Raw genomic sequence first — 26,562 nt, 5'->3', positions numbered from 1 at the left:
GGTTAGTGTAATTTGATGGAAACCTTTATGCCTAATCGTTAAACATATTCACTCCAACTCCTCTATTGAGAAATGCGTACACAAACTCACTCATTGGGAGCATTTACAGAATTTATTCTAATTAAACCACCACTTTGAAAACACTGAACACCATCACAAGAAACAGCACATATTTAAAATGGTGTCTTTCTAGAAGAACATAAATAAAACAAATATATCAATAATGAAATAAATATTCTAACAATAATATAAAAAAAAAAAAAAGAGTAAATAATAAATTAAATACCGTCAAAACTAGAAGTGCACTCGATAGAACGTATACCTTCACCAAGGCCGTATCTCACAATGTTAGAAAAAGTGGGAAAAAATCCATGATGAAGCCATTTTTTCTGGATCCTGCTGACAAACAAACCAACAAACAGATGCAGGTGAAAACATAGTCTCCTTGACAGAAGTGATAACAAGGGACACCGTTACTTACATACAGGACACAAGTACTCCTCATCCACTGGAGGCCTCTATACACATTCATGGTACCACCACCTCTGACAGACGTCACAGCAAATCTGGGAAAACAGGGACGTGTAGTGGTATGTAAGTTTTGCATTATATGGTATCCCTAAATATAGAATATCTCTAAATGAATTGACAACTAATATCTTTACTATTCCTTCATTTTTGGAAGTTCTCACCAATATAAATATTGCGTTCTGACTAAAAGTTGAATTTTCTACAGCACATGTTGTACAATGGAAAGTAAGTAATCTTACTACACAAAACAAGCACAACATGAATGATACCTTTATTAGTAGATGTGGATGATGTAGAAGATTGTTGTAATTACCACTGCAACCCTTACATTGATAAAGTCAGAAAAAATATTACCTTTAATTTTTTACATTTTGCAATGTGAGGAAATTACCTTATCCCACAATAAAAGCACAGGCTGCTTAGATCATCTGTTAAAACAAACAGTATTCAACTTCAATTATACAATTTGCTTTGCACAGTATTAATTCACTGGTTTATAGTTGCATATTTATGAGATAACATGCATAAAAGCAACAACATGAAATGATTGACAGTGTTGAGCAAAAAGGAAACAACAGATTCTCTGAGGAGGGAAGTGTCCAGTCTCAACTGTCCACTGCAGTATCAAGATTTATTGCCTCCTCTGTAAAAATTTCTCTGCAAACTGAGGAGAACTTTGATTAGTAGAAAGGCAGGAGGATTGCATGGTCTACGATTTTTTTCCTCAATTGATTACACACAAATCAAACAGATTTAAAGTATTACATATTTAATAAAACCTGCATCAGGATGTATAAAAGCAGGTGAAGATCTTCTTTCTAATTGCTACTGAATTTGACTTTGACAATAATGTTTATTTAACTGCATTTCACTCACTTGTAAGGACACCATGTGTCATCTTGCTGACATCTATGAGGGTAAGTACTGCCTGTCCACCTTGAAACATTGCAGCCTCCTTTTCCTCATGAATGTTTAAAGCATGTGAATAGTACATGTGTGAAACCTGTTGCACATCATTATTTAACAACTCATAGGTTCATAGGACACAAGTACAACTACATTTTAGAGTCAAATTTACTTTGTAGAGTCCAGGCTCATCTTAATCTTTCCTTTAGTTTCCCCAAGTGGATCCAAGAAAAAGGTTCTTTTCTCATGTTGGTACATAAACTCTATTATTCACATGGAAACACACATTAGGCATAAACCCATGGTATTAGTGATATTAATGCAATTCTACATTGTAGGGTACTGTGTTGACCTTTATGATAACAACTGAGAGCGTGTATGCACTGCCAAATTTATCTGGTAAATGTCTAATTATGTAGAGTGTTTACATCATTATAGATACAGAGCTTGTTCTCACCACCAACATTCAATGATGGTTCTCATTCACAATTCCCACAATAACTTTGTGTGCCATTGAATCAATCTGAAAGTAGTCACAAAAAACACTAAATCCCTGTTACTTGAAAAATGCATATTTGCAAAATGCAAAGTCATTAAAATCCAGTCAAATAAAAAAAAAAATCATACTACCTACATTTTTCAGCTGAAATGTGTGCATGTATTGGAGCTGGTGAGGTGGCTGCTGAGACAGGGCCTGTTGATGCTGCGGCTGCTGTGGAGGCTGGCAGTGCTGGTGGGTCTGGATAAAATAACAGACATTGATTGTGAGAATGTGTCAACAACAGCTACCTTTATGGGGGTATACTCCACCTTTAATAATATGATCAGCTGACTGGCACACTGCACATTCTGACACCTGTTTAAAATACATATAAAAACACATATATTTTTCTGTCACTTCACATTGGAGTCGAACATGTAGATCAGGTTTAATTACTGTAATTTTATGAAAATATACATATACATGCTAGTAAGGTATACATCTTTATGTGCTGAAACTCAATAAACAGCAAAGTCCTTATTTTTTCTTCAATTGCAGTGTTTATTTACCATTTTCTCTATGTCAGCAGCCATTCCAGGCCTGAAAAACCGTTCTGAACTAGCATCTCTGGTCTTTTTTTATCCAGTGTGAGCACCTGTGGAGCTGTCATGAAAATCCCTAAAAATGGTGTCAGCCTCCTCTGTGCCTCTGACCACTTTGGTTTTGATGACCTTACCAGGACCTTCAGGTAGTACAGTGCTCCATCTAGGAAATAGATTGTAACACATTTACATCAGCACACACAGCACAGCTGGAATATTAGTTCATTAGTGGATGAATCATTTTGTTATGTCTGACATAAATTTGACAGATGCTAATTTTACACATTCTAATGTGCCTTGGTGGTGTTTTTTTTATTTTTTTTTATTTTAACACAAACTGAACTCTTTGACTGAAGTTGAATAAAATGGTAATTCACTCAGTCTACAGGCTATAGGATGAGTTTCTTATATATTGTTTAAAATATAGCTTTGTTTTAATTAGGTTCATATACACTCAGAGGCCACTTTACTAGATACACCTGTAAAATTCAATACAAATACAACAGCTCTGCAATAAATTCAACCTTTACAAAGATAATGTTCAGTTGTGATTGACACTGTCAGAGATTGTTAATTAAACTATATATTTATTATTGAGGTTGTAGTGGACTGCTTTATATTTAGAGAAGCTTCTAATGTTTTGCTCCACAGAGAGGAAGAAGAATATTAGAAACACATTTCAATATAATGCTGTCCAGTTCAACATCACCACTATGACCTCAATAATAAACATAGAGATCTAGTTGAATTATCACTTCTGACAGTCTCACCTACAACTGAACAGTATTATCTTCCTAAATGTAGAATTTATGGCAGATTTGTTGCGTTGAACTGAATTAAATTGTATAGATGGACCAAATAAAAGTTGCCAAGGAGTGTATATTAAAGGTGGCAATAGCTGTTTTTGACAGTTAACAGTGTAAAAATAATAACAATAATCATTATTTATTCATATAGAAATATTTAGGCCTATTGGTAGACACATGTTGGGAATAAATTGTAACAAACATTTACATCAGCAAATATATTTAACATTACAGCTCCTGTATGTTAATGAGTGGACAAAATATTAGGAACATCATTCAATATAATGCACTCCAGTACACAACCATCCACTACGACCTCAATAATAAACATAAAGTAGAATTATCACCTTTCTGACAATGTCAACAAAAAAGAACAAAACAAAAACACCCCAGCCACCCCCCTCCCTCTGATAAATAACCAACAGTATGTTATAAATCTTTAAAATGTTTTAGCTATATGTAATATAGTATAACTTTTCACTCCGAGCCTGAGGTTGGGACACATAACAGGAAGTCAAAAGCAACTTTAAAGTCTTGTTTTGTTTTTACTAAAAGCTTTTTTTCAGTTGCTTATTTTTGAAAGACGTGTGTAGAGTTTTTAGAGATTTTAGAGATTTGAGGCATTTCTGCCAACTGTGATCCAAAACTGTCAAAGCAATAATAAAGAAATACATTGTCTTAATTTTTTTAATAACACACAAGTTTTGCAAAACATTGAACACAAGTACAGAGACTGACTGCAGATTTCAGATGAAAGTCTTCTGAACAATATTTTCAGTCTTGTTCCTAATAAAGAGAAATCTGTTGTGTCATTTCATTCAATGTGAGAATATACGGAAAAAACTTGACTATAATCAGTATGACATCACATGTAAAGAGACACATTAGGTTGGTTACTTGGTGTTTGATTTTAAAACATAGAAAAAACAACTGTGTTGTGAGTGTGTGAATGTAAGGTGGGAAAATCTTTTAAGGGACAACAGTCGACCTCTCTTCCTCAAATCCTAAATCTCATGAGAAAGAGAGAGAGAGCTGGAGAGAGAGAGTATATGTGTTGGTGCTGATGATGAACAACTCTGCAAACTCTGATGCAAAAAACATACAAAGACAGAAAGAAGTGAGGAGAGATGATGGCCTTCCTGCTCCCCAGCAGCAGATGTCACTGTGCTTAACATGAATGTTGTTCTGCAGTGGAACCACTGGATGGCAGCGTCTGACATGCAAAATGTGCAGCAATGAAATGAACTTCACATCAAAGTTTCCACCTCTCAGTTTTAACTGTTAACTTTGTTCACATTCAAACTTCAACTGAGAGCAGAACTGAATCAGTTGGAGTTAGTTAGTTAAAATAAAGGATTCTGAATATTTACTGTTACACCTCAAACAAAAAAGAACAAATAATAGACACATAAACACTCAATTATGTTTTATTTTATTATATTTAAGCTAATTTATACAGTGGCTTTTGATTTTAAATGTAACAACATGCAGCACTGTTATAGACACTGTATAAAACAATGTGATGAGACAGGACTGACTGGAGAGACTCTGACATGCAGAGTCATGTTATATAATATTTGAAAATTTATATACATGTTTATTTTTTAAGCACACAAGTTGCTTGTACTTACAGCCTGTTGCAAATAGCTTATTGGTAAATATTTGTTTATTTTAGGGCTGCAACTAATGCATTGTTTCATTATTAATTAATCTGTTGATTATTTTCTTGATTAATCGTTTAGTTGTTTGTCCATAAAATGTTAGAAAATGGTTAAAAATGTTGAAAAAAGTCCAAGTTGACGCCCACAAATGTCTTCTTTCGTCTCAACCAACGGTCCACGATGGAGGTTTCTTCTTCCGCAACTATTTTTCAAATAACACATTAAAAACATTGTTTAGTCATTGTTGTAGCGTTAATGTTACATCACCTGAAAAGCCAGAGAGCTGGCTGAAGGCAGCTCAGGAAGGTCTGCGTGTCAGAACCAGAGGAACTAATTACATTCCAGAGACTTCCTACAACTTATTTCAACAGTTCTGTTTTAATCAGACGACAAAGTCAATACACACGTCAAGTCAACAATAAGTCAAGTTTATATACATTTATTTCTTTATATGTATATTTTATATTTAGTGTTACAAAATGTATTTTGATCAGACTTGGCTGTGAGGGTCGGTGAGTGATTCAGATTCAGATTCAGATCGACTTTATTATCCCACACGGAGAAATTCATTTGGTCCAGTGCTCCAGACATAAAAGCACCAAAGAATCCACAATAAAAACAATAGATACCCAATAAGACCTCAACATAATCATAATAAAACACATCTGATCACACTGAGACACAACAAAATCAAATAAAAACAGTCAATCCAAAATCATTGAAATCACATTTGATATAAAAGTGTAAGTAATATGATAATGTTGGTGGGTCAGTGCTGCTCAGACCCATTACTGTCTACACACCTGGTTGAGATTGAACACGTTAGTCAATAAGTGACAGAGACTGACAGGCAGAGAGGTGAAGGAGTCAGTTAAACTGTCCGTCAGATTATTTGTCATGTTTTCATCTTGTTGGATCAAACACAGACAGGAGTTATTAATATATGAATAAGACTGTGCAGTTTCTGATTTCAGACACTCTTAATTTTCCATTTAGAAAGCTGCAATAGAGTGTAGACTCCACACAAGGTGGACTTGACTCTTGTGCCCTCAAGTGGTAGAAGACTGAACTTATCACTACTTCACTACTTCTCTCTTGTTCTCAATATTTGCTCTTTGAACTGTGATTCAGTGTTTCACTGTGTATTCATACAACAGATAGACTTTAATCCTCTTCAGATTTCATGAAGAACTTACTCCAGTGCCAAATTAACAGCATCTACTGGTGTCTAGTGGTTCTATTTGTTAAAGGACCAGTTCACCCAAAATTGCAGAAAAACATTTTGTGAGTAACCTCTTGTGATATGTGTAGTCATGGAGATAGTTTTGGTTTTATTTGTCTAGTGTTTGAGATGTCCGTCACCACACCAGTTCAATGGAGTTTCATTTGTGGTTCTCACAACACTGAAAAGTTACATTATATTAAAATCAACAGCAGTGTGTTTTTCTAGAAAGTGTTACTGTGGATAATCCACAGAAAATACTGCAAAAAGATATCAGATTAGTTTAGTAGAAAGTCTTTCCACTCAGAATTGTTGAGAATGTGTCCTGTGGATTGTCCAGAGTAAGTGGGGACATTGTTTTTAGAAAGACGTGATACTGTTGAAGTCTTTTAAATGTCACTTTTTAACACCTCCATTGTATTGGGATGGTGGCAGAAAACTCAGAGACAGATATCTCAAAAACTGTGAAGATAAAACCAAAAATAGAGAATAATCCTCCAAATACCTGTAAACCACTCTGTGAATCATATTTTATAACATTGTGTCCTAATTTTATACAATTTAAATCTAAACATGTTCTGAGTCTATAGTGTTGATTAATAATTGATAACTGCTGTTGATAGACACTGTTGTCCCATAATGCAATGCACAATGGAAATAAAGGAACTACTGACAGCTGGTAAAGAGTGACACCATTGTTGTCAGTAGTGCAGCGGCTTTGATTACAGCTTTAAAAACATAAAACTAAAGTAATACATTTGTAGAAGAAAACTTTATACCAAATATTTGTGAACTTATCAAATTTGAAATTGTCAATATTAATCTCAAGTTGTAGTTTGGTGTCAAATGTTGGAGATAAAGATATTTAGCCACATGATCTTTGTACATACAGTATATTATCACCATCACTTATCATTATACACATAACTATACTGTATGTCAACCTGTAAAAATGAAGAAAAAAACACTGATAAAGCAAAACTTGTTTGTATCTTGTTTAATTCATTGTGTCAGAAGTTGAACATGATCAACAGAGCAGAAGATGCCACATTATTCCCACAGTTGGCTTGTTTAGACAATATTTAAACATGAGCTAAAAGGTCAGTTACAACAACATAAAGACTCTTATTCACTGACTTTTATCAAACACACATCAAAAGATCAAAAGTTTTACATGTTCCTATTAGAAATAAACTGTAAAAATATTAAAGAATAGTGATGACATGTTAGAAAACATCTGTTTCACATGGCCTTTGTTCTTCATCATCATCACCATCATCATCAACAGCATCATCTTTAGCTCATGTCATTATGTACATAGTCGTGTTACAAGATGAATAAAACAAACATCTTTGTACTCGTCAAAAAGTAAAATACAAAAATACGAAAACAATAATAATATGTTTTTAAAAGATAACAAAACTGTTTTCTAGTCTAGTTCAACACATAATATCTAAAAGAAAAAAGTTACATTAACAACACATGAAAGGACGTCTCAGTATTTGTACATGAATCAAAAAGTAATTTGCATCAACATGCAAACATTTCAACTAATGACAATTTCTTTACTTTAATCTCCAAGAAAACATTAATAACTATTTTCATTGTAACATGTTACATTTTGTAAGTAATGTTAAAGAATAAAACTATAAAAAATGTAAAAAAAAGTGGTAAAACGTGTTAGAAAACAGTATCTCATTAGATGACCTTTGAACTACATAGGCCTTCATCATCATCATCATCATTACATTTTTACTTAAAATAATTTAAAAAAAAAAAACAGAAAAATATGGTAAATATTTAAAAGTCTGAGTAATTGTTTCTGTGCTTTCTGCCTCTTTGTTACATGTTCAGCTTCAGAAAGGCACCAAAAGTCAGTTGTATCAATATTTGTTATTGATTGACTGGTAGTAACCATTAGAAAGCCAACTGCAAACACTGAATGAACCATGCTGACATCTTCATCACTGTCATCATCATTATCTTGCACACTGGTTACTATTCACATAGTCATATATCAATATGAGCAAAGAAACAACAAGCAAACAGTTGTAATAATTAAAAAAAAACCTATTGCAAATCATGACCAGTTTTTTCATGTGGTCTTTGTAGAACATCATTATAATTGTCATCATCAGCATCACAATTGTGTATTTACATGTATACAAATAGAAACTTGAAAAAACAAAAAACAAAACATTTTTAATGATCACAAACCAAAAGTTGAAGATGAAAACATAAAACATCTTTTTTACATGATCTTGTTGTACATCATCATTTATCATTATCATCATCAACACTAGTCATTATCCATGAGAGAAAAAACAAAACATTTGTAATCTTCAAAAAGTAAAAACACAAAATAAAAAAGTAAAAGAAATAGTATAGAAAAAGAGACAGTCTAATAACTATTTCCAGCTTTTCAACTTCTCAGCAACTTGTTCAACTCATCATTTGTCATTCATCATGTTCACCAGACTAAAAGATGCCACAGTATTCACTGCCAGCAGCTACTTTAGTCTGTATTTGAGTTTGAACCACAAAGTAAGTTACATAAAAAAATAATTTAACTGATTGAATTTGATTGATCTGATTTGCTGAGTGCTGTAAGGTGATTAGTCCTCATGTCCTTTTGCTCCTCTCCAAAAAGTTCATTTTTGTTTGAAAAAAACTTTCGAAAAAAAACGTTCCAAATGTGGTTTTGTTTGAAGACATTTGTACGTTGTTCACTTTATGTTGAAGGCATCTTTTAAACCCTTCAGTGCTTGTTCCTTTGTGATTCTCCTCCAGGCCTCTGGAACATCAGCTGGCTTGGCCTTATATTCTTGAGCAAATCTGTCATTGTATTTTACCAGTACAAACTTCCAGTAGTCAGATGCCTCTATGGTGCGATCTGGAGGAATGTGCCAGTCTGGATAATACTTGGTGTAGTCTTTGTAAGGATGAAACTTCCATTTAGTATCTGTGTTTTTGAATTTACATTCACTTCGCACATCAGTTGTACACAGTGTTTGATTCAGCTTCTGAGTGTCTACATTTCTGTATCCACCAAGACCTTTTGGTCGATGAACAGCTGCATGATGCTGCTTGTGATCTTTGCCTCCAGCCTCACAGGGAACTTTACAAAATGGACATTGTTTTCCACAACCAAACACTCGCTTGAAAAGCTCCTCCTGTGGTTTGATTGGAAGTTTGTTCAGAGTCTCAGTGACGTCGTCAGACTTTGAGAATTCCTCCTGAAGCTGTTCTTTCAAGTCTTCTATTGATATTTTGAGGCTGTTGATAAACGGATGACATGTGCTTTGGATTTGAAACAAGGTGGTTTTTTCATCCTCCACTGAAATTGAGATGTCTTTAATCAAATACTTCCGCATGTTGCTGATGAGCTCTGTGATGCTTTCATTGTTGTCTGGCAGTTGAACACTATCTGGTCCTTTTGTGGCCTGCTCTAAGGCTGCTGTGATTTTGTCAACTATCACCTTCAGATTCTCTTGTTTCAGTTTGGACAAAGTTTTGTCCTCTAACATTTGTTGCTGGCTTTGCTGAAATATCCAATCCTTCACATATATTTCATAGTTACCAATGTACTTGTCAAAACTGTCAAAGTCATCCTTTTGCAGCAACTCTTCCTGAATATTGTACTGGAAAGAGGAGCGGGAACTGAACTCTGCTGAATGACAACCTGTCAAAATTTCATCCACAATGTTTATTCCCAGAGATCTGTTGATGTACTCTTCCACAGCAGGTTTGATACAAAACTGGACAAAATCATTTGCTTTGCGCTGACAATCATCTCTCTGTTTGTATAAATCAAGAAAATCTAACAAGTACTGAGTCTTGTACTTTTGCAGCTGAATTCGAGGATCATTATCTGACAAGAATTTTTGGTGCATTTTGAGGAATTCCCTTGAGGCAATGCCACACATGTGAAGTTTCAGATCAATCACAAACTTTGCATTTGTTTTGTGACTACTTTTATCAAGGGATTCATCTATTTTTTCAAGAAGCTCCCTTGTAAAAGAGTCGTGGTAATCTGTGTTTGTCTTCGCTTTATCAAGCAGAAACTGTGTGCAAGATTCAATGACACTGTCAGCAAAGTTCTGCAGATCTCCTCGAATTCCAACCTTCTTCATAATGGAGTCTGTATGTTCATGCCCAGTTTTAAATGGATCCTTCCCAATCTCCTTTAGGTCTTTAATGTTTTGGAATTTCTCATTAACATTCCGATTTGAGAAATTTCTTCTCAACTGTTTCAGGACACTTGCTGCGATATCTCGCACTTTCAGGCCAGACACATTTTTAGTGGCTTCAGTCCACATCTTTTCAAACTCATGTGTCAGCTGTTCATCAGACAGTTTATCAGAGTTTTCACAGGCACTCAGGAGCTTCATGACCTCGTCTTCAATTCCGCCTCTGTATTTCTTCTGTATGTCTTGAGCCTTTTTTGAACTTATTTTTAGCTCAAGGATACAATCCAATCTATTGTTCACAGAATAATCGATTTCCTTTGCAAGACTACTGATGCTGTTGAAAAAGTCAGTTTTGTATTTTTCTATCAGATTTACGTTCTGGTCTTTCTTTTCATAGTAGTTTGTAAGTTTCTCTTTGATTTTTCTTTCTTCAGATGCTATTTTTTCTGACACCTCTGATTTTTTTGATTCAACCAATTTGTTCCAAGTTCGAATATCAGATTCATTTTCAGAATTTAAGATTTCCATCTCTGCTTCTGTTTGCCAGGAGAGGATTTCTTTTCTGAACTGCCATTCCCATTGGCTGAACTCTTTGCAAAGGTTGTCGTAGGCCTGAGCCACAAGAGTGTTTCTGAAACTAAAGATGAAGTTCTCATATTTCACTGCTTTCCAGACACTTTTTATCCATTCTAGAAACTCTGGGATCTGTGAGACTTTAATGCTTTGGTCTGCTTTCACTGTCTCCAAAATATTTTTCTTGAAATCTGCTACAGCTTCACTGTAACCTGTGTTCACTGGTGCCATCGGAGGGGTTCCATGCCAGAGTCCTGGGATGTTCCAGTTGTTTTTATCCATGTCATAGTCCAGCAAATCAGTGAAAGCTTTAATAGAAGGCTTCTTTTCCATTTCAGCGGCAATTTGTGTCATTTCATTGAGCTGGTCCAAGAGATGTTTTCTTTCTGACATGGTCTTTTCATGAGCAGAAACTCCAGAAACATTTTGGTGCACAAAATGACAAACTGTTTTTTTACCAATTTCCTTCATTCTCAGGAAAGCGTGAGCTACAATTTGCAGGATGTCTTTCATTTCTGTTGAGTTCTCCATGGCGACATTGATAATGGTGACATCACTTAAGCCAATCACAAAGGTTGCCAGCTGGTTGTCATGCACATAACTTCCCTCTAGTTCTGCCAAATCAGGAGATTTTAGACCCTCTGTGTCAATGAGAACTATAAATTCATAATTCAACTCATGTTTCATGTCCTCTCCAACTTTGAGGAAAAGCATATAAGCTCCTCTTGTGCATCTGCCGCTGCTGACAGGAAACTGCACACCAAACATGGTGTTGAGGAGTGTTGACTTCCCTGAACTTTGAACACCCAGCACAGTCAGTACTAACAGTCTGCTCTTCCCTCCAACCTTCTTGTGAAGCTCCGTCAGCACATCTGTCACCCATCTCTCTGGGATGTTGGAAGCATCTCCATCCAAGAGCTCTAAAGGATATCCATCCAACAGCATTTCAGCTGCCAAACCAGGGAGACGAGATATTTCATCAGCAGTGTTTCTTGAGCCAGAAATTGAGAACTCATAGATGAGTCCCATCTCTCTCATGTAATGCTCTACTCCTAAAGAACTCTCCATCAAAGCTTGATCTAACTTTGCAATGAGATTTTTATCTCGCCTCTTGCATTGCTCTTTGAATTCCTTGCGCAGCTCAGACAGTTTCCTCCGTGAATGTGTGTTTAACTTGAGTTTCATCCACTTAAGTAAAAAACCTCTTTCTTTTTTGTCACTTGTGGATAAGGTTTTAATAAAGCTCTTCATTCCTTTGGACAGTTTTTGTTTGCTTTGCTCCTCCCTAATCTTTTGTTTTTCTGCCTGTAGCTGGGATTTATCCTCTTCAAGGCTTGAGTCACCAGATTTCAATCTACACTCCTCCTTCTCTAACTGTGATAATCTTTTCCACTTAACTCCCTGAAAAGGAAGTTGTTGTTTCTTATAGTCTGGTACACTTCGCCCCTCAATGTCAACCATGATCTCCTCAACTGCTTTCCTTTGTTTTTCACTTGAGTTTTCATCCACAGATAGACCAAGTTCAACAGCTTTTCCAACCATATTGACAATGTTCAATGTGGGTGTTTCATCTGGCAGTGAGGTCTTGATGGCTGCACAAAGTTTCTTTGAAAACTCTGCAACATTTCCCCTTGAGTCTTTGATTTTCACACTGCTTTGTGGTAGCTCTAACTCTTTCAGTGTTGTCTGGACAGACATCTTGTCCTCTCTAGAGTTGTCCTTGCAATTAACAACCAAGAAGAGTTTGGATTTCACATCTTGAAGAGAAGTCAGAATCTTGTGCTCATTGTCTTCAACTTTGTCCAGGAACACATAGGTTGCAGTTGACACTTGAAAAAGAAAATTGAATTGTGCGAGTGACTCACAAATGTCTCCTCTCAAATTGGCAAAGGCAACTGGTCCTGGAAATATGTCAAGATTTTTTTTACCACAGGGAAGGTACCAGCAAACCTCGACCAAACCATTGGCAATTTTTCTTTTAAGTTCTCCTCCTTCCATATCTCTGTGTATGAAGATGTTGTGATTCTGTTGGCCACGACTGAGAACATGATTCAAAACCTGTGACTTGGAAAAACTACAGTTTTTCAGCCTCACAAAGGTAAAGAATGGTATATCTGCTTGGACAATGGTGTCTTCAACAAATCCTCTTGATTCAGACAAATCATGTGGACACCACTCTTTGACGATGTCTCTCAGAGCCCACAGCATCAGGGAACACTGACTGTTATTGCCATGAGGCAACAGCAGTGGGACAGAAAACTGGCACATTGACATCTTGAGGGCCATTTCCTGTTGCAAGAAGCTGTCAGCACAAAGAAAGAGTGCGACTATGAGGTCGAGAGGGTTAACCTTGTTGTCTGCAGGGTCATCAGCAGTGTACAGGTCTAAATTAAACAGATCATTGTTTTCATCATCATCATTTTTTGATAATTGTGAACAGTTTCTGCATTCTGCATTGATTTGAAAGAGTTTCCTGAGGAAGCACCATGGTATTTTCTCCAGTGATTCAACAGTTTCATCATAAATGCTGTTTTTGTTGATTTCCAAAAGAGACCGAAGAGTGAGCTTGTTGGGATAAAATGTCTTCAGTCCAAGTTTGGAGAGAAAGTTGAAAAAGACTATGAAAGAGAAAAAAAACACTTTAAAAATGAACAACATACAAATCAACAACCCTTTATGACTTTATATGTTTGTGTATGAGTGTGTGTTTTTGTTACTACCAAAGTGTAAAGGTTTTTGTTTACAATTTCTGAATAGATGTTTTCTGTTTCAAAGGATTCTGGTGGAAGTGGTGTTAGTCTGTGATCTATATCAATTTACAATTGTAAATTTTTACTTAACAATTTACAACTTACAATTATATATCAAATTAATTAATATTTCTAATTAAGTTGTCAGGTCTTATTGGTAGAACTGTAGCAAAATCAAGTCAAAAGACTGACAAAGTATTCTTTGGTGACTTTTTACAGAAACTAAAACTGACTGTTGACTGTTGACCAAAATACAGAATGACTGTAAATATTCTCACTGACACTTTGTCAGTCTGAAATAATGTAAACAGTTTTCATTGGAATTACCTCTCAGTGGTCAACTTCCAACCCGATATAATTACACACTTGAAACCTTCTTTGTGCCCTCTGGGTAACATACCCACTATGTTTTATTACAGATTTTCAACTGCTTCCTGATTCTTTTTCTTTGTGTATATATATATATATATATATATATATATATATGTGTGTGTGTGTGTGTGTGTGTGCGTGCATGCGTGCATGCGTGTGTGTGCGCGTGCATCCATATCTGGACTGAAAGCACAGTGACAGGACATGCACTCTAGTGAAAACACATTTTTCCATACAACAGCAAATATTTCTGAATTTTACAGTTAACTATTCAGCTGTAGAAACCAACTTATTTAGACTTCTGGACATAACTTAGTGTCAGTTTCATTTTGAGTCGGATTTTGTATTTAATTACTTTAAATAAGTGGATACATGGCTACATATAATTATCTCTGTAATGGTTAAGTGTATACTACATAACAGAGAAATCGGTTCTCTCCAGGAGATATCTAGCAGGGGAAATCAGGTTTCTCTAGAGAAGCGGGTGCACACATTTACTGTGGCTTTTGCACCTGTTGTTCAAGTGCAGATGTGACGTCATATCAGGCTGAAACTGCTGTTTGCAAGTTATTGTGTTTGCATTGTGTGCCTCTCTCCTTATTGTATATGCATTTCAGGGAAGATTGCACAAATAATAGGAGGCATTTTGACAGAAGTTGATTATGTATTCTGCTGGATTTAAGGTCATGTAACATTCGACTGTTAGTTTTGTGGGGAAAATTCTGGCTTCTGAGGGTCAAGCGCAAACACAATGCAAATTTAATTTAATTAAATTTAGACTTTTGTATCTAAAAAGTGATTATTACAAACAAAAGTGAATCAATTAGACATTTATTAATGAACACAATATAATTAATAGTTTTTTGTTCATTAAACTTGGATTTGAAATTGATCATCAAGAAACTGTAAAATCACTACATGCTGCAGCTTTCCTTTTGTTGAGATATTTAGGCTCAAGTGGGTGTTTGTCTGAATTTATCTCAGTATTTACATCTATGTCAACACCATCTTCACCTCCAACTGCTTCACTGTGAACTGATGCTGCTCAGTCTTTCTCTCTCTCTCCACCTGTTGAGGTGACTTTGAGGTGTTTATTTTTTGCGACTTTGATTTGTCTCATCACTTCATCTCCTTTTTGTTTCCCATTAACATGTTTATTTCATCCCCATGTATTAATAATTAGATTATGCTAAAGATTATAACATCATAATTTTAAGAGTTAATAATTGATAAAGCAAATGGCAAGTAAACTAAAAATATTTTTTTCTTTTATTACGCGAGTTGAACGTTACAATACACAAACGTCAGTACTTTTTGTGGGTGTTTTAGGTCTAGACAACATTTCGGCCAATGCGTTCCACCTCTTTTGCTCCCCACACGGACTGTTTACGGGGAAACCAGAAACATGAACGGAAACCAGAACTTTTCACATATCAAATCTTGTCCCTTTCCTTCAGATTCTGCATTCGTATGCCGATATCTGTTTATAGAGATTAAGAGTTTGCTTACCTGGTGAACCCTTCACCACACCCTCTTTAGGCTGCTTGTGAAGAAAGGCATGGCCAAATTCCTGAGCAATGATCTGGAATGAGTAGAGAATAAATGCTCTATAACTGAACACAGTCTGCTTTATGTAAATTCAGGTTGTATCAAAGTCAACTAACTGTGCTCTCCACCTGTGGTGTGAGGAACCTCTGTATCCTACAGGAGAGGAAAGGTTCTTCCAGTATGCTCCTGACTGAGGGCCTCTCTGTGGGGTTGGGTTTCAACAGCTGTGCCAAAAGAGAACGCAGTTCATGGGAGCAGTGAACAGACACACGAGGGTAGAGGCCACGGACGATCTTCACCTCTAGGTCCATGCTATTGCCAGCATTAAACTGAGAGGAAACACATTTAGTACACAGTTATAACCACTGCAGAAAAAATGAAGAAAGGAAAGATGACCCAATTTCTTGTTTGTCAACTATTAGACATACAGAGAAGAGATCTAAATCAGTACGTGAGCATTATAATGCTGTGTAAGATACATTAAATCCTCATAAGTTCGTAAACAGCTCACACACAGAATACTTACTGCAGGCTTAAGAGTGCACATTTCATACAGGACACAGCCGAGGGCCCAAATATCACTGCAGAGGAGAGAAAGTCAGAGGAGAGAACAAACAAATAGACAAACTGGGATCAGTTCTGAGGGTAGATTTATATTTATTCAATAACAAGGCACTTAAAAGCTGGAGAAAAAAAGGACTTTATTGCTGAGAAAACTATGAATTGAACATTGAGACCCTGAGGTTTAAGTTTATTGACAACACTCCAATATATTTTAAAGAACACATCAGACTTTATCAGTTATTGAACAATAAAGTCCTAGACTTATTTCCATTGTTGTTCCTGAGATTCTGCTTAATTTACTTCATTCAGTTAACTAAATCATGATCAGGTTACATGCATAAATGCATTAAAATAGTTTAGGTGGAAATCAATACTACAGTAACTTCCTGCTGTATATATAAACAAGCAGGTTCGCTCAATAAAGAGGAGACACGATACCTTCACATCTCCCAGAAAACTTCACCTAATCCTGCATGACTCACAGTCAGTTCAGTGGGGAGAGAACTTGTCCACTGGATTACTATTAAATGATAATTTACACTACAAAAGAGACAAACACAACGTAGAGCATCAAGTTAGTACCTTTTGTTGTTGTATGGTTTCTTTTTGCAGATCTCTGGTGAAAGGTAAAGTGGTGTTCCTGTGCATGTTGTTGCCAGTTCTTTAGTGCTGGACATAAGAAGAGAATAGAAAGCAGACTGTATTATGCTTTACTATTTCCATTTTAATCTTGGCTTTATAGAGATCTACAGATTAATTCAGATGACATTTTAAATACCTGTTCAGCACCCTTGAAACTCCAAAGTCCCCGAGCTGTACAGTCCCATCTTTTGTCAAAAATATGTTCTATGCAGACATCATGAAAAGACATGTAATGTCATTATCATGAGTTTATGCAATACAAATAAAAAATGCATCATCACTGAGGCAAGATCATGTGGTGCATGAAGCAATACCTGTGGTTTAATGTCCCTGTGGAGGATTTTTTTATCATGGATGTGCTTTAGTGCCAGACAAATCTGCACAAACCAGTCCAGGATCTAAGAAAGGCACAGGAACGTAAAGCCACACTTAAGAGTATCAACTTGCACAATATACATCATTTGTAATTGTAATGAAAGACATATACATGGAAGTGGAATAGTGAGTGTTATAAGATGAATTCTATCCACACGTTGAACAGTTTCACCCTAAAGATTATCAGGTTTATCTTCAACATTCATGATTGTCTTGAAGAGTTAGTAGCTTACTTGTTTTTCTGAGAAAAGTTCTCCTTTCTGAGATTTGATCTTCTCTAAGAGGTCTCCACCCTCACAGTAGTCCATCACAATACACAGACAGCCCTTCACTAAAAAGATTTTTATACAGCATAAGGAACATGCATGAAAACACGTGTATGCATCAGGATATCATTGCAGTAGATGATCTCTGTAATTCGTTGAGGTTACAGCTAAGATCTTGGATCATTTATACCTTCAAAAGACTCTTTATACTGGACAATGTTGGGATGACTCATGTTGGCGAGGACTTCAACTTCTTTTTGAGCTTTCTGCCTCTCTTCAGGTGACATCTGTCAAAGTGAGAGGGACAGATAATGTGAAAGAGCAACGTAGTAAAGAGGAGCTCAAATGAACACTGATACTGTGGAATATTATATAAAGGGTTCTTACTCCAGATATGTCAATGTCCTTGATGACATATTGGTGTCCATCCTCTTTGGATTTGACAAGGATGGCCTTTCCAAATCCACCTTTCCCAATTTTCCTCACCTTTTCGTACTTGTCCATGTTCGTGGAATGACTACCTGCTACCTCATGCTGGTTCTGCAGAGAGACAAGGAGCATATTGTAAAGCTGTGCTCGAGCTGATCAGGCTTTGATAACAAGAGCTTAAAAGATTGAAAAAATGTAATTTAATCAACCCAATCACCAGAACAAAACGTTGGCATTGAACATTTCTGCAAACCACAGAAACGTTGAATATATACGTTTCAACACGTGTAATACGTATCATATCAACATTTCTACAAACCTAGCATATTAACATTTCTACCCGTTGAATAATGATGTTTTATGGTGTGACAACGCTGTGGTTAAGGTCTGGTTAGGTTTAGGCACAACGACCACTTGGTTAGGGTTAGGGAAACATCATGGTTTGGGTTAAAATAAAATAAAAACGGCCAATGTCTCACTAAAACCACCTGGTTTTCTCGCCAGAAAAACAGCTGCAAATGTCCTGACGTCTCATTGCATTGGTTTCGAGGTGGTCTTGAACCATACTCTCGGCTGATTTCCAACTTGCTGCCAAGAAACTTACTAACCACACCAACCCCCTCTCCTCCTAATAGCTCATATAGATCGCATGTGAACTACGTCACTTTACAAATGTTGAGATGATATGTATTTTGGAAATGTTGATATAATACATTTTGTAGGAATGTTGATATGCTATGAATTACACGTTTTGAAACGTAGATATTCAACGTTTCTGTGGTTTGCAGAAACGTACAATGCCAACGTTTGATTCTTGTGACCAGGCTGAATTTAATACACTGTTGTTAACTTCAGTCATTTGGATTGTGTATCATCCTTCACAAGGGTTTATATGGATTTTTAAGAGTAAGATTCAAGCACATTTCAAGCAGTTTCAAGGTACCTAAACCAAACATTTCAGGAACTTTTAAGGGCTTTATCATCACATCTAAATTGTTAACATAAATTCAAAATTGCAAAATTAAAATTTGCAGAATTCCTTTATACCCACAGCAAACAATGTATATTGTCACTTTGTTTATTTTACCAGCTGTTCTTATTAACTTTGATTGTATGTTTTGATCATAATTATTTAATGCTTGCTAATTTCCAGAGTAAGAGATCGAGAGAGAACTTATCTAGTTATGAATGACGAGTGAACACATGAAAAACAATTTCATCTCATAGCACACAGCCTCAGGGTGCACTGACTATTATCGCCACAAGGCAACAGAAAACTGGCACATTGACATCTTGGGGGCCATTTCCTGTTGCCAGAGGCTGTCAGCACAAAGAAAGCGTGTGACAGACAGAAAAGTTTAACCTTGTTGTCTACAGAGTCATCTGCAGTGACCAGGTCAGAGTATAACAGATAATTGTTATCCTCTTCATCGTCATCGTCATCATCATCATCTTCATTATTTTTTGATAACTGTGCACAGTTTCTGCATTCTCCATTGATTTGAAATAGTTTTCTTAGAGAGCACCATGGTATTTCCTCCATTGATTCAACAGGTTCATCCGAAATGCTGTTTTTGTTGAAGAGAGGCCGAAGAGTGAATTTGTTGGGATAAAATTTCTCCAGTCCAAGTTTGTAGAGAAAGTTTCAGAGAAACAATATTTGTACCCTCTGGACATCACACCCACTAAGGTTTTATTACAGAATTTCAGAAGAAAAGTCAACATAGTGTCTAAATAATCCAACCCAATCACCATAACCCGATAAAGTTCTCTGTGTATTTTCACTCAATCACATTCTTGGACATTTGTGTGATACTGTGAAATGTTTAGATGAATGTGAGGAAGATGGTAGGAGGCAGACTCTTGTTGAACATGTAAAAAGTGATTTATTCAGTCCAGTGTACGAAAAAAACTAAGCAAGAGGTGTTTCAAAAATGAAATGAACGCAAGCAAATCAAAGTTAACTAGCTCAACTCAGGAAAATGCAAACCAAGGCATGATCACGTGCACACAGCTACACTATCATCCTCCAATTTCTGCTCTCCCCTAAACCTACACCTCTCCCCTTAAATAGGCCCTCCAATCTATCAGGCAGAACTACATTTCTTGCAGGGGTGTCCTTTCCCTTATGCCACCTGGCATATAACAATGCTACTTGTATCAGTCAACATTGTTTACACAAAACACATCCACAGTATTAAACCTCAACCTGAGCCAAACAAGTACAAATTATATCGATACTAAACCAAGCATTTAACTAAACATAAATCCCCCAATACTTGGTCTAACCCAGTGACATCACTGATGATGTCACCCAGCGTATAAATACAGGAAGTAGTTGGATGCCTGCTTTGTTTGTGGAGAACATGGTGGGTACGGTAAGTAACAAAGAAAATGATTAACTTATGAAATGCAGAAGTTAACCAATAAACAATAACTAAACTTAACAATACTTGTCGGTGTTTTACTTTAACCAAAAATGTTGCTGGTATGTGAAGTGTAACCAAACATAATGCAAACCACAAACAAACCTGGGATAGTATGTGTCTGCAAGTTACAGATTAATGCTGGACAATTAATTACAAACAATTAACAAGCATGGTTAAATAATAGGCTATATTTCTTTGATGGTGAAAGTAGGGACAAATAGTGTGTTCTCATCCACTTTGTCACAATGAAATAGTATAGTTTTTCTTCTTATTTTAAGCTCTGAGGTACACTTAAGGGGTTGCCAAATTCAAAATCAAATTGAGAGAGTTAGTTTCTTAAAGCAAATCATTTTTCCTAAATGTAAAGTATTGATTAAGTCATCCAGCATCATCTTGATGGAGTAAGGATTTTATCTAATTTTTTAATGAGGGAATAAGAGGTCAGATTCAGCTTCAAATCAGATTCATTGTTGATTCAGATGAGCAACAGATGATAAGTAAAGGATCTGGTGCTAGATTAGAAGCAATGGCTTTAGAGATCATGAACACATCATCAAAATGCCAGACCAAAAAGAGTTGAATTTAAGAGCAAATGAAAACACTATAGCTTAAGGTTGCCTCAGCAAGCTCTCATCATCTAAAGACACAACTGGATAGATTTTGTGTAATTTTATTTCAGAATAGTGGAGTCTGTGTAGTATCTTGAAATGAATTTGACTAGCATTGTTAGAGATTGTGTGTATGTGTTGAAGCCCTCCCTCTCATATATCATGAGGAACAGTGGCGCCAAATTCTTTTTCCCCAATTCAGTCTAAAGCTGTCTGGAAAAGGGAGACCTATGTTAGCAGGAAATCATACAGATATGATAGAAGTTTTTTTTGCAAGTAGGTGTTGTTTTAAGATAATTATTTGTAACTGAACTTGTTTCGGTCTCAAAGGCTGTTAAGTGTTTTCGTACGTAATCTCTTAATTGGAGATATTTTTAACTACAACTTGAGAGTTTATATTTGTGCAACGGTAGCAAAGGTATGGTCAATGTATCCGTCTCCTACATTACCTACCTCATTACATGTCTTTTCATGCAAAAATTTAAAGGATGCATATTTCAAAACCTCCACAGAAAAAAAACTATTTTACTGTCTTTATGGCTATATACCACTAGAGGTGAACTAAAAAAATGTGTTTTCAGTGTCATAAATCCATTTATAAAGAATCTGATTCCATATGGTTCTGCCTTGTGATTAGTTAGTGGAAAATTGGCTTTAAATCCTGTACAGTAGTCCTGAGGTGCAAAAAGTATAACATTGGAGAACACAAAGCATTACAGAAAATATAACTTTGCTGGGAAGAAAACAGCATAGCAGAAATGATAACACTGCAAACAACACAACCTTACAGAAGACACCATATTGCAGAAAATATGACATTACTGAACATGTAACGTTGCACCAAACAAAACCTTTGTGTTTTCTGGAATTGTTGTATTGTCTGCAATGCTAAGTCTTTTGTGATCTTTTGTTGTGCTTTCTGTTTTTATAAGAGTCTTGTTTACTAGACACTTAAAAAACAGACATTTGTGCTTTGCTCCTCAGATTTTATACTAATTTGTATAGAAAATCAGCTGCAGTGGCCTGACGCAGTTTAATGGAAAATTATTGTTCTTCAGAAAACCATTCTGTCTGTCTGTGTTTCTTTCTTTTTTATTCTCTACCTCATGTTTTTATCACTGAGCCTGATAGCATCTTGCTACACGACACAAGAGCAACAGACTCTGATCAACAACCCACATGAGCTTTCCTGCTAAAATCTCCTCTTATCTAGCTTACAAACAAAAAAAACAAACATTCACCGGGGAAAACAGTGTTAATTAGCAGTTTATTACATTAAATCAACATGAATTAATTATTTTATGTGATTTTGCATAGAATTGCCATATTTTGATATTAATTTCAGAGAAAATTATTTGTATTAAATACCACATTGTTGATTGAAGCTACATCACACAGACCTAGTATGAAGTATGACGACTCTCAGGCTTTGCCATGACCCTCAGGTTTGTGTCTTGTGTGCTGTGTGTGTGTTTTGTCTCCTTTCAGGTCCTGGTAGGTGGAGACTATATTAGTGCAACTGCATGCACCTGGCACCTCTCCATCCAGAATGCATTTAGGATCAGTCATCCTCATTCCTTTCCCTCTCACCTCATCACTGGCTCTCTCCCTGCACCACACCTTTTCTTTTCTTTTGTTTCACTTCTCTTTAGTTTACACCACAAAACATTACACATTCATACATCCACTCACCAACACCACTGATATACTGACTTACTATTTCATACATTTGATTAATATATTTTGATGCAGTTTCTAAAACATAAATGTAAAAGATCCATTTTTCAGTACAAACGTGTATTTATCTTCATTAGTCATGGCCTAAGAGCCGGGTCATGACAGCAGGAGAAACTGAATGGAATCCTCTTGTCTTTAAAGGGTTAAACAATGTCTCATCCATATCTCATCTATCATTTATTATCATAATATCATTTATTCATGCCAATACAATGCAGGAGAATGGAGTTTTGTATGTGGTACTCACAGGTGCATCACTAGTTTTCCAGAAATGGTATCCACTGATTATATGCAAACTGTTAACTTTGAGGTCTGTGTATGTGTGTGTTGGTGAGAGAAAGAGAGAGGGAGAGAGAGCATGAGAGCAGCAGCACAAAAACAAAGGGTCAAACGTACAACCTGAAATGTAGGTAATGTGAGTGGGAGTCGTACCTGTAGTCTCTTGTTTATCTGGGTCCGTTATTGTCGTCTTTTCTCTTCATTCCCCCGCACATCAAAACCTAGAGACACAATATCATCTCTTATGTTTGATAGAACCAGTTTCATTCAAAAATATAAATACTTAGTCAGTCACAACTACACATTCTATCATTAACTGGATACATTTGTGTGTAGCTTCAAATTATATTTCAAAAACTTTATGTCACATTTCAAGTCCAATACAGAAGAATCAAATGGTTTCAGCATACTAAAGTTCACTCTAACTTACTTGTTATCAGGCTGCAGGAGACTCTGAGACTGTCTGCATCTGCTTCTGTATTTATACTTGATATAGAAATCGAAAGCATTTCATACACCTGAACAACCAGTTTCTGTTTATCTTTTGTCTTATCTTGATTTGCTTTTGTAATCAGTAAATACCGATGTGGGGTGTACTCAACTCTTCCAACCATATAGTGTGATGATAGAATTCTAGATTGTTAATATTATTATCTGGCATCTATATGCCGCCTCTCATTGACAATACATGCAGGTTTATTTGGTTACGAAGGTAAAATCCAAGTGTCTAAAAGATAAGATTAAGATTAACAAAGTATGTGGGAGCCATATATTATCATCTAATAATAATAACTGTCATCAGCAATATAAGTTATGTTGAGAACCTGGGGGTTTGTCTATCCCACTATAAGTGTGGAAAAATTCACAAGCAGCCATGATTAATCACTGTTACTCTGTTTTCCTGTAAACAATTAATTTATCAGAAATCACTGAAGCATTTCTTCTTCACTTCCTTGTAGTTGACAGGAATGCTTCTCAGTGTACTGACAGATTGATTGATATGAAATATTTTTACATGCTGTTGAAAAGAACCACCCACACACTGGAATGTGAAGGTAGACAACAGTGTTTTGGATGTTTTTGTGACAAGCAGGTTTGTCTGGTTTTATGTTTAAGACTCAACAGTGTAATTATGTATAACAGTTTAATTATGTCACAAAGGTGGCTCACTTCACCAGTTGGGGTAGATAACTACAGTACATGTCCTACATTAAACTGTAGTGAAATTACAAGTAATCAATAATGGAAAGCAGTGAGTTCTCTGCCAGGATATTCCTTGTTTTCTTCCTTGTCTTTTCCATGAGGAGTTGAGTCAAGGACTTTTGGGGTTTACCAACTATTCTGCTGGCCATTAAAACAATCCTGGATATTCTTGGACCTACAATTGAACTGACTTTACCAGAAAGGAAAATGAAATGTTAAAACACCCTAAACAAGAGTTTTGTACACTAGTTATAACATTTACTGACAAACAATGATGCTGCTGAGTCCTCTGACAAGATAAATCACTATGAGCACTTTTTAAAAATATGTTTTCAGAGAAGCTCACCTGGAAGTCAACTGTAGAAAGATATTTGAGGCTTTCCTCAGTTCCAGCATGTTAGCCGTCAAGTGAAATTTTCTCTATTTTTAAATCTTGCTTTGCACAGATAATTTACTAATTACTAATTGATTAATTATATGTTTAAAGCTGAACTAATCAATATTGTTATATCAATAGTGAATCAAATCACTATACAATGTGAAAAGGTTGTTTGTGTACATATTTTTTGCCTCCATTTGAAGGTGCAGTAGAGATGTGACAGGAAATGCTTTTTGCTTTTTGGTTGCACAACAATTTTTTCTTATAATATTTTTCCCACCTTTTCAGTGATCTGACTACACAGAGCCTGGTTTGCTGCCCTCCATCGGGCCACTGATGAAGCTTATTATCATTTCTTTAATTCCATTAGGTTATATTTACAACTTCTTAGTAAGGGTTGTTTTGCTGGCCTTTGTCCAACCTGAAGTTAAATCAAGCTCCATGTATTTTTCATCTCATATTGTAAATAAATTGAATCATCACAATATTCAGTATCTATCTCCATGGCTGCTTGGCACATGGGGCTTTCTCATGTTGTGTCTTGGCCAATCCCTTGGCAAAACAATTACCATGTGCGACACATTTTACAGCAGGTGTAAATGACAAAGTTTTGTTTCGTTTTTTTTTTCAGTTGCCACTTACTTATTTTTGGACTTCTGCCAACTGTGTTCTAAGACTATTAATGCAGTCATGCCGTGATAACTTCATAGGCATTTGCTTTTTTTTTTTTTTTAATGTTTTAAGGTTATTTTAACACATTTCTCTCTTTTCATGCAACTATCACATAAAAAACATATTTTGTAAACATTTGACACAAGCAGAGACTTCGAACTTGTTCCTAATGAAGATAAATCTGTTGCATCAGTTCATTCACTGTGTGAGAATATACAGAGGTACCAAACGTTTGAGTCTATAATTGCTATGAAGTCACATTTAAAGAGACAAAACAATGTAAAGCAGCTGTGTTGTGAGTGTGTGAATGTGAGGTCTTACGGGGACAACAGTTTCAGAGTTTCAGGAGAGACTGAAGAGTCTTCAGGTGATATTCATGGGTGATGACATCACTGTAGTCATGTCGAGTCTAGATTTGTCTCACAAAGTGCTTACAGTATCTAAAGTGTCTGACCAAGGAGAATGTTACACTGGGTGTTATGGGGATAAAAATCTATGACTTGATGTAAATGACAGGACAGATATGAAGCAGTTAACAAACTGCCTAAAATTTTGGAAATTTTCAGTTTTGTTACCTGCAGGTTTGAACTTATGATTTATTTCACTGTGTCAAAAAAGATTATATGTTATTTTGCTGTCTTGAGTGAGTCTTTTGTTCCAGTTTTCTTTTTTAAACACCAATATGTCATTTTCATGATTGTATGAAGAGTTCTTAGAACACAACTGCTTTTGGGACGTGCATTTTCTGTTGTGCAAATGGACACAGAGTTGTGGTGTTTGTGTCAAATGTTCTCAACATCGGCCTTTTGTTTCTAACAATATTTCAAAGCAACAGAGAAAAAGTTTATTCTTCCTGGTTATTTTCAGCCATTACTAAAAAGCAAGAGGTGCATTACCACCAACCTCCGGACCGGAGGAGAGCCTGGGAAAACCAACAGGAGACGCATATGAATAAGGGTAAATGAAAGTTTCTTAAATCATATCTGTATTTTATAGAGATATGAGACACTTGATGTGTAAATGGGGCCTAAATGAATTTCATTAAGTACAATTTCAGATTCTGGTATTTTAAGCTTAATTTATACTTCTGCATTGAGGTGTTACGCTGTACCAAGGGCAGCTACATGTGTTGACTCTGTCGCTTCATTGAAGGCTGCACTGCAGCTAACATGTCTCTTCCAGAATATAACTATAGGTTGAGCCTCCAGCGGCTATAGCGTGGAGATACCACAAGAACTGTGATTGCTCAGCATGAGTTGCTTGTGCTTTCTCCTACAAGCTTCTGACACCTGCATTTATTGAAAGGCTGGAGTTATTTTGCAGGTGTGTGTGTGTGT

The 26,562-nt window shown here is 35.9% G+C and overlaps 1 protein-coding gene across 1 annotated transcript; it reads right to left on the bottom strand.

The window, feature by feature from the left end:
• Window positions 1-8,913: 8,913 nt before the first annotated feature.
• Window positions 8,914-23,160, bottom strand: LOC121896171 (interferon-induced very large GTPase 1-like). Its single transcript, XM_042409932.1, has 11 exons — window positions 23,125-23,160; window positions 17,877-18,029; window positions 17,680-17,776; window positions 17,457-17,554; window positions 17,163-17,246; window positions 16,985-17,052; window positions 16,789-16,875; window positions 16,169-16,223; window positions 15,771-15,971; window positions 15,604-15,676; window positions 8,914-13,590 (listed from the first exon to the last, which is right to left on the bottom strand). The coding sequence occupies exons 2-11, from the start codon at window positions 17,991-17,993 to the stop codon at window positions 8,936-8,938; spliced, it is 5,535 nt and encodes a 1,844-aa protein (XP_042265866.1). The 5' UTR covers window positions 17,994-18,029; window positions 23,125-23,160; the 3' UTR covers window positions 8,914-8,935.
• Window positions 23,161-26,562: the final 3,402 nt, after the last annotated feature.

The sequence above is a fragment of the Thunnus maccoyii genome, chromosome 1 (assembly GCF_910596095.1).
Source record: "Thunnus maccoyii chromosome 1, fThuMac1.1, whole genome shotgun sequence".
NCBI lineage: Eukaryota > Metazoa > Chordata > Actinopteri > Scombriformes > Scombridae > Thunnus > Thunnus maccoyii.
Note: the sequence above shows the minus strand (reverse complement) of the source record. Positions and strands in the feature narration are given on the sequence as shown.